Raw genomic sequence first — 14183 nt, 5'->3', positions numbered from 1 at the left:
ATATTCTGTCTTGTTTTTTATTAACCAGTAAACCTGAAAGCAACAAGCACAATAAAAATGTTTTTTAATAAGTTTCAAAAGTATTTATTATGGAGATTGTTTTGAGATCTCCACTGGAGTACCTGTGTTGTGAGATCCTGTGGGAGGCTGCACACTGATAATCACAAAGTGACATGATTTGGGAGTCATTCATATCTAAGACAGGCTATAACTTTAAGAGGTTAAATTCAATAGAATGAGGGAATAGCTAAAGTAAGTAAACTGGGGAAGGATGTTCAGTTATACTTAAGTTTAAAACAAGTGGAATACCTTTAAATACAGAAGAAACACACGCTCAATGTGATCCTAAATGGATTAGAAACAAATTAGGAATGACAATATGGAGGAAAGCATTACCAAAAGAATGTGGATGCTTTGAGGAAGGTGCAGAGGAGGTTCACCAGGATGTTGCCCGATATGGAGGGTGCTAGCTATGGAGAGAGGTTGAGCAGATTAGGATTATTTTCATTAGAAAGATTAGATTGAGGGGGGATCTGATTGAGGTCTACAAAATCATGAGAGGTATAGACAGGGTGGATAGCAAGAAACATTTTCTTAGAGTGGGGGGACGCAATTACTAAGCATCATGAGTGGAAGGTGAGGGGGGGGGAAGTTTAAGGGAGATATGTGTGGAAAGTTCTTTACACAGAGCCTGGAATGCACTGCCAGCAGAGGTGGTAGAGGCGGGCATGATAGTGTAGATGTATCTAGAGAGATACACGAATGGACAGGGAGCAGAGGGATACAGATCCTTAGAAAATAGGCGACAGGTTTAGATCAAGGATCTGGATCAGTGCAGGCTTGGAGGGCCGAAGGGCCTGTTCCTGTGCTGTAACTTACTTTGTTCCTTTGAGACTTGGACATATCCTCAAAGGGTCAAACTCTCGGAAGCCGCTAACTGTCATCACTGTGGATCGTTCCCTTCGCAGGTTCCAGAGAGAAAAATACCCACTGACAGGAGAACGAGGGGTGAGCAATAAATGTCAGCTTTGCTCGTGACACCCGTATCTCCAGAATAAATGAAAAAAACTCCAAACAAACAATGTGCTGCACGGTACGTTGGGGGTCCAGGAGCAATTTGATTTAAATCGACCCGAAACTGAGGTAGCCCTAAAAGGACGTTAGTCTCTGTGGTACCCAGGAGCTTGCTCTACAGTCGACGAGACAGGAAAACGGAGTGGTTTAACCTTTTCACAGTTTCAAAACTTGATAACAAGACAACGTCACTCTGCGTCCTGGCACGAATTTAATTGATCGAGTCAGCGACCGAATCTTGAGGTAAATCTGGACATACACGGGCTGTGCGCTGTGACAGAAATGCTGCCAGGAATCCGTGCCAAGCCTGACCAATAGAGGCTGGCTTCCTCTTTGTGTTCGAGTATGAAGCGCCCTGCTGCCTCCGGGTGTAATGTGGTTGGTTGGTGTGGCTGGCCTATTGAATTGAAGCAGGCTGCCGCCAGACCACAGGCAGTTCCCAAAACGCCCCTCAATCCTGTGCCATCGGCAGCATTGCAATGTTTTCATCAAGGTGACCAGAGTACAGATAGATAGCGCTCAACGCCGAGTTCAACCTTATTGTGGCAAAGGGCGCTGGGGAACTTTAATCTTTGGAATTTTAATCTTTCCAAGATATCATTAGTTTCCCACACTCATAGATCACCTTACTCGCTGCAGTTTGCAGCATTGACACTTCAGTCAGTTTGATTGCTGCTTTTTAAGTGATCAAAGAGCAGTTTGCCCTGAGCTGGTGCTATTTATAAGTGCTAACAGCTTCTCTCGTAGACCAACAGCTTTTCCAATGGCACTGCAGACCTGTTCCATGCAATTCCCGCAATGGAGTTTTGAATTCCAGGTATGTTTGCTTATGCACGCTATGTTTAGGGCGCTGTTTAAGACACCTCCTCTGTATTTACTCTGAGTAGGATATGAGCTCTGCAGCTCCTTGTCTCAGTAACTGCTGTTGCTTCAGGTTATACAGTTTGTTAGGGAGCGGCTATTTGCCCTCGCCCTCCGTCCCCCCCTCAGGGCCTGTTCCTCAGTCAGCCTCAGTCAGAACCGGAATTGAATCCGCACTGGTTCGACACCGCATCTATCCACCGGAGCCTGAGATACGGACAGAAACACCCACACTGCACAAACTTGCTTCTGTTTTGTTAATGCTTTTTAATGCAACTTACATTTGTTTAAGCCAGTTCTTACGGGAGAAATGGGCGTCAGCAATCATTCGTCGGAGGACCTGGTGGAAGGGATTTTTTTTGGGGGGGGAGAGTAGTCTGGAGGTTGAGTTCCAGGCAGTCAGGCAGAGCGGGCGGTGGAACATATGAGAGTCCAGAGGGTCACTGGAGCAAATGGCAGAGAGCAAATTGACATCAACACTGATTTAATTAACATTGACTCCATATGTTAGAACGCACAAACGCTTCGCAATGTTAAATCATGCTGGGGCCAAACTGTGATCAGTATATAAAGGATGTGACTTCATCACCAGGAATTCTGTTCTCTTTGCAGAATCAGGCTTTAGAAGCAGCATCGGAGTTTGACCTGCAGGATTTCAAAGATGTTGGTATGATAATGTGCGGTAAGTACATGTCTTCGGCCATCTGTGAAACTATCAGAAATTACAACTAAGTTTTCGTAGATTCAGGAGCAGGGATGAACATTGTCCCCACGTCCTCACCAGCCGTTGTCCCTGGAAACAGGGAACACACTGATGAGAGATTTCACAATAAACACCGGTTCGAAAAAGAAACCTACAGCATGCCTGTACATGCCGCCCCATGAAGTTTCTGACAAAGGCTCACAACATGAAGGAGATGGCAGTGGTTTAAACGGGATTAGATTAGATTAGATACTTACAGTGTGGAAACAGGCCCTTCGGCCCAACAAGTCCACACCGACCCACCGAAGAGCAACCCACCCAGACCCATTCCCCTACACCTAACACTCCAGGCAATTTAGCATGGCCAATTCACCTGACCTGCGCATCTTTTGGACTGTGGGAGGAAACCGGAGCACCCGGAGGAAACCTACGCAGACACGGGGAGAATGTGCAAACTCCACACAGACAGTCGTCCGAGGTGGGAACTGAACCCGGGTCCCTGGCGCTGTGACGCTTGTTTCTGAAAGTATTGCAAAACTCTTTTTGCTTAACCTAGATCTTTCTAAACAAGTTCCCAGGCACAAACCTGTATTGTTAAAATAATCTGGAAGTATAAACGAGTCACAACGTTCAGTTTCAAAGCATTTCCCGAAACAACAGCGAGGGGAACGGAGCCTATTTATTATTCCTTGTGATCCTTACCCCATACGGCCAACACTGAGTGAAGCCAGGTGTCCATATTTCAGCTGCAATGGTACCAGGGGTTTGTTTCTCCAGATAAATCCTTCCTTTATATTACACGGAACCACTGAACAATGCAACTAATGACATGCAACGCGCATTAACTGACCAGGACCTCAGTGTCGATGCAAAGCCTTTTGTTTTCGTTGAAGATGAAAGACAGTGGGTCTCCTTCAGGATGGCTGCAGGTTCCCCAGCAAGTTCCCAAGCCCAGCAGGAAACAGTATTTCCCGAACCGTACTGTGGCTGTACCTACCTGCAGCGGCTCATGAAGCCAGGTTAGCAAGGTTGGAAAGGCAAGAGATGCCAGCCCCGGTAAGGAAGCTCACATCCTGTTCATGTTGGTCTCACTCAACTGCACGTTAGCTTGAGTGCTGCACTCCACACCCCGTTTTAAATAAACAGCCCTTTCTAAAGGGTCTGTTTCCACGCTCAGGTCACAACAACCAGCCGAACAGGAAACTTTTACACACCTTCACGCTGACTTTTGCACTGAATATGAATTCCCTGGCGATTCCTCCTTACTACAGTATTCCAAACAAACACTACCAAGATTCCAAACACCTTGATAAGTCTTCCATTAAATCTCTTTGCTCTGAGCTAAATGAAATTTGCCTCACCTCTCTACAGTGTTGAATTCTTTCACCCCAGGACAATTTTGGTAAATCTCATCTGCCTCCTTTCTGAGGCATTGCCATCCATTCTGAGTGTGATGGCTCGAAATTGACCTTCTAAAAATTGAGGAATAGCTACTTACTTATAAAGGTTTGCCAGAATTTCCTTGCTTTGTGCTCTACACCTCTATTCATCAATCCAAGTGTCTGTATGTAACCTAGTTTCCCTGATGTCCACAGACCCATCATCTTTGATGCAACCCATGTCCATGACTGATGCAGAACTGCCTCTTTCTGACTATGTGTCTGATCTAGAGGCATGCATTTCATCCTCAATCCCAGTTGTGGAAGACTCTCTGCTGGAGATGAATCTGCAGACAGATCACTCACAACCAACTGAACAATTTTGGAAAGACGTGGCAGAAGAAAATCAAAAAGCTCTAGGAGATGCTCTGGAGGAAAATGAACAGGTAAGAAAAAAAAACATCAAAATATTTCTCTTGTTATTACAGAATTATTTACAACAACCAAATCTGTACAATATAAACTCAGGTCCACAAATACATGGCAAGTATTAAACCAATTGTATTAACTGTTACAACAGTGGGTATGTATATTTGGTGTACAGTACTATGGGAGTACCTTGACCATATGGACAGTAGAGCTTCATCCAAATCCATCACTGCATCATTGCAGGCAACCCAGGATGACAGTAAGTGGAGGCCTTGGCAGCAATGCACAAATCTCAAGGAAAAAAAAATAAAAATAGGCACTGCTCATTCTGAAAACTGGCTGGTCCTTGCTAAATATTTGTGTGTATGCAAGGTTCACATATTTAGCATGACTGGCTAGCTTTTTTGAGCAACAACGACTGAAATTTTCTTGTTGTAGAAACTGAGCGAAATACAATGCAGAATTTGTGCAAATTTTACATGTTCATTTATTCAATAAAATTGCAATTATAAAACATAAACGACTAGTAGAATATATTCAATTACAATGACCAATGTTAACTGCTGTATCTCCTCACATTCAAGGAACTGAATTGGGGTTTCACTGAAGCCCATTTATCATTTTTAAACTTTTGCTTATGATCACTGTACGGTATGGTCAGTAACAACAAATGACACAGCGAACTTACTTAACAATGAATTCGATTCAGTTTTGGGTAGCTTACTTGAGAAGTGAGATCTGGGGATGACAAAGTTATAGAAGTGCTTTTTTGGGTAGAACAAAAAGATGTCAGAAGTAATGGAATTGAATTAATCAGGAAGCTTTTAGAAAGAAAAGAGTAATGAATGATTTTCAGCATGGCTTTGTTAAAGGTAAACCTGCTGGTCCAATTTGACAGAATTGTTTGAAAGTAATCAATTAGATAAAGGCAATGCTGTATTTGAAATGTCATTGTTTTGTTCGAGGAGATTTAAGAAAGTGTCTTGAACATCCTGAGTACATTGTCAGAAGGAGTGTATTTAAACAGAACGTGGCTGGTGAACTGCAGACAAATGTGTTAGTGGGATTGGAAAATAATGATGTAACTTTCAGAATTGGGGTCATTTCATTGGTATATGCTCAATTTTTAGACATGATTATTGGAACAGCATTTTGAAACTTTTTGATCAAAATAGAGTGTTGGAAATACGTTTTAAATGACTTTTAACAATTTTGCGAATGTGTAAAAATTTTAGTGGAATGGGACATAGGTTGTAAATGGCATTTAATATAATAAATGTGAGGTAAGGTGTGGAACATATATATCAACAGAAGGGTTGAAGAGTGTGAATGGCGATGTAGACTTTGAGGTCAATAGTAAATTCCTTTGTTACACAGATGTTGGTAGACAATGGTATGAAAAAGACTAACTTAAATCTGGGTTCAAAAATAGGGCATAGCTAGAAGGTTAAAGAAATTGTGATGAATCCACATAAAATTAATCTACAACCTGAGTTTTGTGTGCAGTTTTGTGAAAAGGAAAAACAAATACACCAGGAAAACTAAATTTACTGAGTGAGTATCAAATATGGAAATTCCTGTTATGAGCAGGGATTTGGGATGTTGGGTCTACATCAATTACAGAAAAAGAGGGACATAAAAAATAGAGTACAAGCTTTTAAATTTATGAAATATAAAAAGTCTATTTCCTTTGGTTAGAGGGGATTGTAGTTGACAAGAGATCATCAAATTTAATTGATTTCTGGAACAATGAAAGACACGACAGAAGAATTTTACATCGAGGTATAAATCATTGTATATTTAAAGGGACAAGTGAGAAACATTTAAAGCAGGAGAAGATATTGAACAATGGAGTAACAGTGAGGCAGTGATGTTTGTTAGTTTTGGATAGATTGAACAAAGAGCCAAACTGAAAGTGATAAGATGAATGATTCCATTCTGTGCTGTAAACATCTTTGGATCTCCAGGCTTTATAGTGAGTGATGCTCTGATAAAGTGAATCAAGAAAATCTATTTCCATACATCGGTGAGTTGATACCTAGAGACCATAAATTCAAGCAAAAAATAAAAGGAACTCTTTGTGTTATTTTTGTACAGAGTTGTTAAGACATAGAAATCCCTCCCAGAAACATTGACAGAGGCAATGGGATTAGAATGGGCTGGGATATCTGGTCAGCATGGACAGGTTGGACCGAAGGGTATGTTTCTGTGCTGTACATCGCTATGACTCCATGACTCTAAGCTGAATTCCAAAATATTTGAAAAAAAATGGAAGAGCACAAGGAAAGAGTGAGAATAGGGAGAAGATAATTTTTGAAGAAAAACACAGAACAAAAGACCAATTGGCCTCCACATGTGCTGTAAAATTCTGTAAAATTGATTCCAATATTTCATCCCTATTTTCACAGAATATGCAATTGAAATCTCTGACAATTTGAATGTAATGCAAGGGATCATATTTTGATTTTGTAGAATGTTCACTTTTGTGGTTAACTCATGTTTCCTATTGCAGCTGCAGGTCACTTTAAAGAGAAAACAGAATGAAATTGTATCACTGAAGGAAAGAAATGTCCAACTGAAAGAGCTTGCTAGTAAGGCAAAACATTTGGCATCTATACTTGATGTAAGTATTATAAACAGTTACAGTAGAAGTTTTCTTTTTCTGAGAGGAGCATGGTTTTACCCATACCTGCATTACGAAGTGGTGGGGTCCACAAACCTGAGGATCCACTCATTTTTAAGACGTTGGAAAACTGAAAAGTAAGAGAGTAGGATGTGTCTGTATGTGCGTTGAGTTCCAGACTAGCCAGGCAGCTTTCATAACACATATAGCAGAGCAAAACCTAACCGTTGCCTTCAGAAAGTTGTCTGATCAAAGCTATACTGATAAGTTTTACACTGCTTAAATAACTAACACTTATTCTATTGGTGAAAATCAACACAAGGAATTATTCTTTGCTCTTTGAAACCACGTAAGTGTGAAATAAGCAACAAATTAGGAAAGGACTGCAAATATATCTCATTGCTAAATTAGGCTTGACTAACTTCTTGGACACAATTGTGCAACTACTTGTGCATCACTGCCAAATGTACCTCACTTCATGTAATCTGTGAACCTTACTAAAAGAGACAGTTTCACATTGTTACACACCTAACAGAGTATAATAACTTCATTGTGGCATCAAATTGGATTCAAAAATGTTCACTTTTAGAACTTCTGGATTACTTCTTTGAAACTACAGTGGCCCATATTCTCAGAAATTTTAAAATGTAAAAACATAGCCTGTATATTTTTGTCAACACTTTTGATCAAAGCCTGGTCTTAAAATCGGAAGCCTGAGAAACAAGATTAACAAAATACTTCTAGCTATAAACAGACATCGCAATTTCAAATTTGGGACTTTTGGCCCCATATAATTGTACACTGTACATCTTGTACATTTCAGGCAGAAAGAAAAGTGTTAGTTATTCAAAACTGAAGACTAATAGTAATAAGAATAATATTAATGCATGACATACAATTATAGTTGAACAATACTGTTGAAATATAAGTTATGCAAATATTGGTAATTGCTCAAATAATTAACATTTATCTTAATTCCATGCGATAGTGCTCGAATGATATTAGGGAATGATTTTTCAAACTAGGGAGACAATGACAGGAGAGAAGTGGTCACTGGACCTCGAGTCCAGAGATAGAGTTTTTCTCTGTGGTAGATGTTTCACATAAATATAGCAAAAGCACAATAAAAGTCTTCAGTTGAAAAAAAGAAGATTGATTGCAGTAAACCTATCTGGTTCTCTAATGATCTTTAGGGGAAAGAAAATTGTCATGATTTGCACCATAATGAACTCTGATTGAATGAAAGGTGGCAAGGACTATCACCATCAACCCAGGGTGGCTTGATAACACTATTATTGACTATGTAGGCTGTATCCTAAAGGATGTATTTGCTGGTCTGTGGCAAATGATGATGCAACCAACAAAAGAGAAAATTGTACAATCTTATTCTCAGCAATCCACCTGCAGTTGTTTCTGACCCTGACAGTATTGGGAGGATTTTTTTTTTATTCACGCATGGGACATAGATGTCACTGGCTGGCCAGCATTCATTGCCTGTTCTTAGTTGCCAATGAGAAGGTGGTAGTGAGCTGCTTTCTTGAACCACTGTAGGTCAACCTGCTGTGGGTTGACCCAAAATACCATTAGGGACAGAATTCCAGGACTTTGACCCAGCAACAGTGAAGGAACAGTGATATATTTCCAAGTCAGGATGGTGAGTGGCTTGGAAGGGAACTTAAAGGTGATGGTGCTCCTATGTAGCTTCTGCCCTTGTCCTTCCAGATGGTAGTGGTCATGGGTTTGGAAAGCGCTGTCGGAGGATCTTTGGTGAATTTCTTCAGTGGGTCTTGTAGAAAGTACACACTGCTGCTACTGAGCATAGATGGTGAAAGGAATGGATACTTGTGAATGTGATGTTAATAAAGTGAGCTGCTTTGCCCTGGATGGTGTCAAGCTTCTTGACTGTTTTGGAGCTGCACCCACTCAGGCAAATGGGGACCAATCCATCACAGTCCTGACTTCTGTCTTGTAGATAATGGACAGATTTTGGGGAGCTAGGAGGTGAGTTATTAACTGGAGTATTCCTGGCCTCTGACTTGCTCTTGTAGTCACTGTATTTATGTGGCAATCCAGTTGAGTTTCTGGTCAATGATAACTCCTCGGATGTTGACAGTGGGGAATTCAGTAATAGTAACACCATTGAATGTCAAGGGATGGTAGTTAGGTTGTCTCTTATTGTTGATGGTCATAGCCTGGCATTTGTGTGATGTGAATGTTGCTTGCCACTTGTCAGTCCAAGTCTGGATATTGCTCAGATCTTGTTGCATTTGAACATGGACTGCATTAGTCCTGTTTACAAATGTGCTTAAATCAGACTTTAATATACTAAATGACCAGGTCGCACCAGCCCTCTGTGGTATAAAATAACACACATTCACAACCTTAGAAGGAAGGAACTCCTCTCCATCTCGACCTGAAACGTGTGACTCCTTTCCTTCCTTGAGTTAGTTAAAATAGTCTCTTGATAGGGACGTGTCTTTGACATGTTGTAATGAATGAAGGTATTGAAACTTCCATGATTGAAAGCAGCATGATTTTAGACTGCTGACCATATATTTCACCTGTAGATTCACTTGATTGCCGACTGTTCAAATAGAACAGGAAACATCAACATCATATTTTCCTTTACTGTTTACCATCTCACATTCATGATAATGGTCTAACAATCAATCATTTGTCAGGGACTGATGAACTCAGTGGGTTCTTTTACTTAAAATGGTAAAAGACATGATATTTTATGACGGAGACATTGCAACCACCTATCTGATTTTTTTTTATATGCAACTTAATGACACAAAGCAAACTAACTAACAGGCAGAGTCACAACATTTCATACAGCCAGCCCATTGAGTCCTTAATTGTGAACTCTCTGAAAGGCAAAAATACATATAAAATAATTACTGCCATCTCAAGGATAATTAGAGATGGGCAATAAATGTCCAAGCCAGTGACATCCACCTCCTGTAAATAATTAATAGATTAGTAATAGATGTATATAAGTGTTTTACACTTACCCCATGTAATATCAACCTAAAAAGTAATATACAGGCTTCAGTGAAATCATATATATCCATAATACCGGTGTACCAACTAATCCAATACACCACCACTGCTAGGTTAATCAAATAGTACAGAATTCATCAATTTTTAGATGATAAAATCCAGAAAATTTCTTCGCTGACTTCTATAACTTACATAGGGCAACACACAGTTTGGAAATGAGAAATATGTCTTGAGCTTGAGTTATGTTTTGCATAAATAAGATGCATTAACAGCAAGACAGAAAGAATTAGAGTGTAGAGAGGGACAGAATGGCTTATGTTTGCTTTGGATGGTGATAGCGGATTGATAGCTTGCTTTCCATTCTGTGCAGGTTTCTTTTCAAAGTCAATGGAAAGGGAATCTGCTCAAGTAGAAAGCAGGCCCCCACTTCACTATCACTGAAAACATTTTGAAGCCTCACAGGTTTTTTTGTCCCTTAACAACAGCACATGTGATCAAATGGTACTGTTCCACGTACTTTCCACTCATATAAGATCATCTTAACCAACTGATGAACTGCAGCATTGTAACAATCCAGTTTCAGCATCTGTTGCAAAGAGATGGTATAGCACTCCATTAAAAAACATTGCTAAAGCATCTAATTAATGAAGTATTTGTTACTTTCAACTTTTACCAGAAACTAATGAAACAGGAATGCCAGAACACCAGTGACACCATGTCTGAGATCTTTCCCTCAAAAGTCTCAACGAAGCGGCAAAGGATCGAGGACACCTACTTTTACAACCAGGACTGTGATAAAGTGGATGAGATTTTAAGAGATATCTCGGAAAAGTGCAATGCAGCCTTGCAAACACTGAGTGACACGGACTCTAGATATTTCAGGATGAAAAAGTACTCAGAAGAAACCAGTTGTAATGAAAGTCAGGAAACCATCAACATGTATGGAACTTTCAATGGGCTTCAAACATCAATGGGCTGCCACATGGTCAGCTCAGATACCAATGAACTGGACAACGATATGTCCTTTAAGACATCAATTCGCAATCACTGCACAATAAGAACACTAGCTTTTCCTCAGGGTAATGCATTTACAACCAGGACACCAAATGGGGGTTTCAAGTTTCGATGGATTCCCACTTGATTGGGTTAATCAGCTAACTACACTAACCAGTGGGGACTTTATTAATGGTATTTTTAGCAAGTAAGGTACCATACATAAAGGAATTCCATGCAACACCTTTACACTGCCAGCACTTAAAAATATAAATATTTCTCAAACATTAGATTCCACTAAATTTTTCAATGTAAATATGGTTTCCTTGTTTGTATATGTTGTACAGAAAAACAGCCAACAAATATAAACTTTATCTTATTATCTTATAATAATTCATAGAAAACAAAAATGCACTGAAGAAATTGACAAGCTTTTAGCCTTCAGGGTTTAAATTACACAGCACTTCAAAAGAAAATAAATCATTTCTGGTATATTGCTGATTTGTGAATAGTCTGATTTTGTTTGCCCATCAACAAAATGGGTATACTTCATATTTACAGTGTAACTGTGTTAAGCAACAGAAGAAATGCAAAAATGTTAATGCAAGTTACTTTGACAAGAAAATTTATGGCTGATTTCATTTGCGACTGTCCACATTGCCAGAGATATTTGCACAAGGGGGATCCAGCTCACAATTTGAAAATTTATAATACATTTCTAATCCAGTGTTGGTTCTTGCTTGACTGGGATCTTGTCAGACTCCATTCAAAACTACTCGAATCAAGTAAAGACTCAGTAGAAATGAACAAAATTATAGCATCCGAACTCAAAACAACTCCAAATTGCCCAAAACTCATTGTTTACTGTATAATTATTATTGTTGGAAGTCTCTTATTAATAAAGAAAGACAATCAAATACACATCACGCACAAAACACAAAAAAACGCATCATCTGGCAATTTGTAACCAAAATAGAAAAATATCAGAAATCTTTAAACTGTCAGTCATCATCTATGCAGAGAATAGATCATTTTCATTTGCTGTGTCCTATATTAAAGCGGGCAATTGGTAGTTTGATGGTGAGCAGTGAAAGGAATTGGGTACCTTGGACATGCAGGCTTTTTACATTAATTTTTAAGTGCTCCTGTAAATGAGTCAGCCACACATTCACTCATTTCATATGGGAGCTGTTCCCATATACAAACTGGAATACTGTAACTCTGGAGGACCTCAGTTGCAACTTGGAAGTTTAAGTGGAAAAATAGAGAATAACTCTTGTGCCATTAATATCTTTACTTACTTTCTGAGGCAACATGTTCTTAAGCAAATTGGTTAATTGTTGAATCTGTAGCTGACTCTCAACCGAACAAAATAAAGCATAAGATTGGTATGACTAGATTGAGTGTTAATATATGAAAATTAATGTATAAGTAGTTCTTTTGTAAAATATTTTCAGGACAAATAGAGTTATATCATTCTCTTGTTTCTAAACAAAGGTATGTCTGTAATATAATTCTGCCTTTTCAGGCTGTTGGCAATTCTGTGTTGGTATGAATGTCCTTTGGGTGGCTTAAAAAAGAATAGTTTTTACCTCTTTTAGTCTTTTTAATCCTGATTTTGAAAGATTCTCAGGGAAGGGAGACAGGAAGAGTTCATAAAAGGACAAAAATGCACTACCTGTACTTGAATATCAGAAACAGAAACCAGCTGCTGGATTTGTGGGGTGTCTTGTCTCAAAAGGGAACCACAGAGTGTCTGGGTTGTCAGAAACATGACTAAAACTAGATGATGGAAATTAACAAAACAGAATGCTTGGAAAAGATGGAGTGAGCAGAAAAAGAGTCAACTCCGATAAGAAATGTGGAAGGAGCAGAGTGGATTAGTTTCTCCGTCTCCACTCTATTCAAGCCTCTCATGGTTTTGAAAACTTCTATCAAATCTCAGTGGAAATCTCTGCTGAGAACATAGAGCCAGTTCCAATCTCTCCAATCAATTCTCACAACTGAGGCTTTTCGTCTCTGGAACTATATTTGCAAATCTTTTCCACATTTTCTCCAATGCTTTCACATCCTTCCAGTAATATAGTGTTCGCCTCCTTGCTTTTGTACTCTATACCCCAAGTAAAAAATGTTAAGGACATATTTTCTGGTAGTTGAGGGATATTTTATTAACTGCTCTTTCCAACTGTCTTGCCACTTTCAATGATCATTGTGCATGTATACCCAAGTCCCTCTGCTTTTGTAGCCCCTTAAGAATTATATTATTTGCCCATGTTCTTCCTACCAAAATGCATCAGCACACACTTTGTTGAACTTCATCTGTGACTTATCTACCTCCTCCATAATCTTGTTTATGTCCTTTAGGATAGAACATAGAACATAGAAGGATACAGCGCAGTACAGGCCCTTCGGCCCTCGATGTTGCGCCGACCGAATCCTACCTAACCTATACTAGCCCAATAACTTCCAAATGCCTATCCAATGCCCGCTTAAATGACCATAAAGAAGGAGAGTTCACCACTGATACGGGCAGGGCATTCCATGAACTCACAACCCGCTGTGTGAAGAATCTACCCCTAACATCTGTCCTATACCTACCACCCCTTAATTTAAAGCTATGTCCCCTAGTAACACCTGACTCCATTAGCGGTAAAAGGTTCTTAGTATCTACCCTATCTAAACCCCTAATCATCTTATACACTTCTATCAGATCTCCCCTAAACCTTCTCTTCTCCAATGAGAACAGCCCCAAGTGCCTCAGCCTTTCCTCATAAGATTTTCCAACCATTCCAGGCAACATCCTGGTAAACCTCCTCTGCACTCGTTCTAAAGCTTCCACATCCTTCCTATAGTAAGGCGACCAAAACTGCACACAATACTCCAGATGAGGCCGCACCAGAGTCTTATACAACTGCAACATGACCTCAGGACTCCGGAACTCAATTCCTCTGCCAATAAAGCCCAGTACACCATATGCCTTCCTCACAGCACTATTTACCTGGGTGGCAACTTTCAGAGATCTGTGTACATGGACACCAAGATCCCTCTGCTCATCCACACTACCAAGTAGCCTACCATTAGCCCAGTAATCCATCATCTTGTTATTCCTACCAAAGTG

General features: G+C 39.8%; 1 protein-coding gene across 1 annotated transcript; it reads left to right on the top strand.

Annotated features, from left to right (window-relative positions):
* The first annotated feature begins 1837 nt into the window (after positions 1-1837).
* mcidas (multiciliate differentiation and DNA synthesis associated cell cycle protein) lies at positions 1838-11213 on the top strand. The gene is made up of 5 exons (XM_060830119.1): positions 1838-1891; positions 2548-2602; positions 4216-4463; positions 6959-7069; positions 10749-11213. The coding sequence occupies exons 1-5, from the start codon at positions 1838-1840 to the stop codon at positions 11211-11213; spliced, it is 933 nt and encodes a 310-aa protein (XP_060686102.1).
* Positions 11214-14183: the final 2970 nt, after the last annotated feature.

This window comes from Hemiscyllium ocellatum, chromosome 1 (assembly GCF_020745735.1).
Source record: "Hemiscyllium ocellatum isolate sHemOce1 chromosome 1, sHemOce1.pat.X.cur, whole genome shotgun sequence".
Lineage (NCBI taxonomy): Eukaryota > Metazoa > Chordata > Chondrichthyes > Orectolobiformes > Hemiscylliidae > Hemiscyllium > Hemiscyllium ocellatum.
The sequence above is the reverse complement of the archived record's forward strand: the minus strand, read 5'-3'. Positions and strand labels throughout refer to the sequence as shown.

Coding starts and splice junctions, on each gene's coding strand:
- mcidas (XM_060830119.1), top strand. CDS start 1,838: ATGGCACTGCAGACCTGTTCCATGCAATTCCCGCAATGGAGTTTTGAA. Junction 1,892..2,547: donor AATGGAGTTTTGAATTCCAG/GTATGTTTGCTT, acceptor TTCTCTTTGCAG/AATCAGGCTTTAGAAGCAGC. Junction 2,603..4,215: donor GCAGGATTTCAAAGATGTTG/GTATGATAATGT, acceptor TATGTAACCTAG/TTTCCCTGATGTCCACAGAC.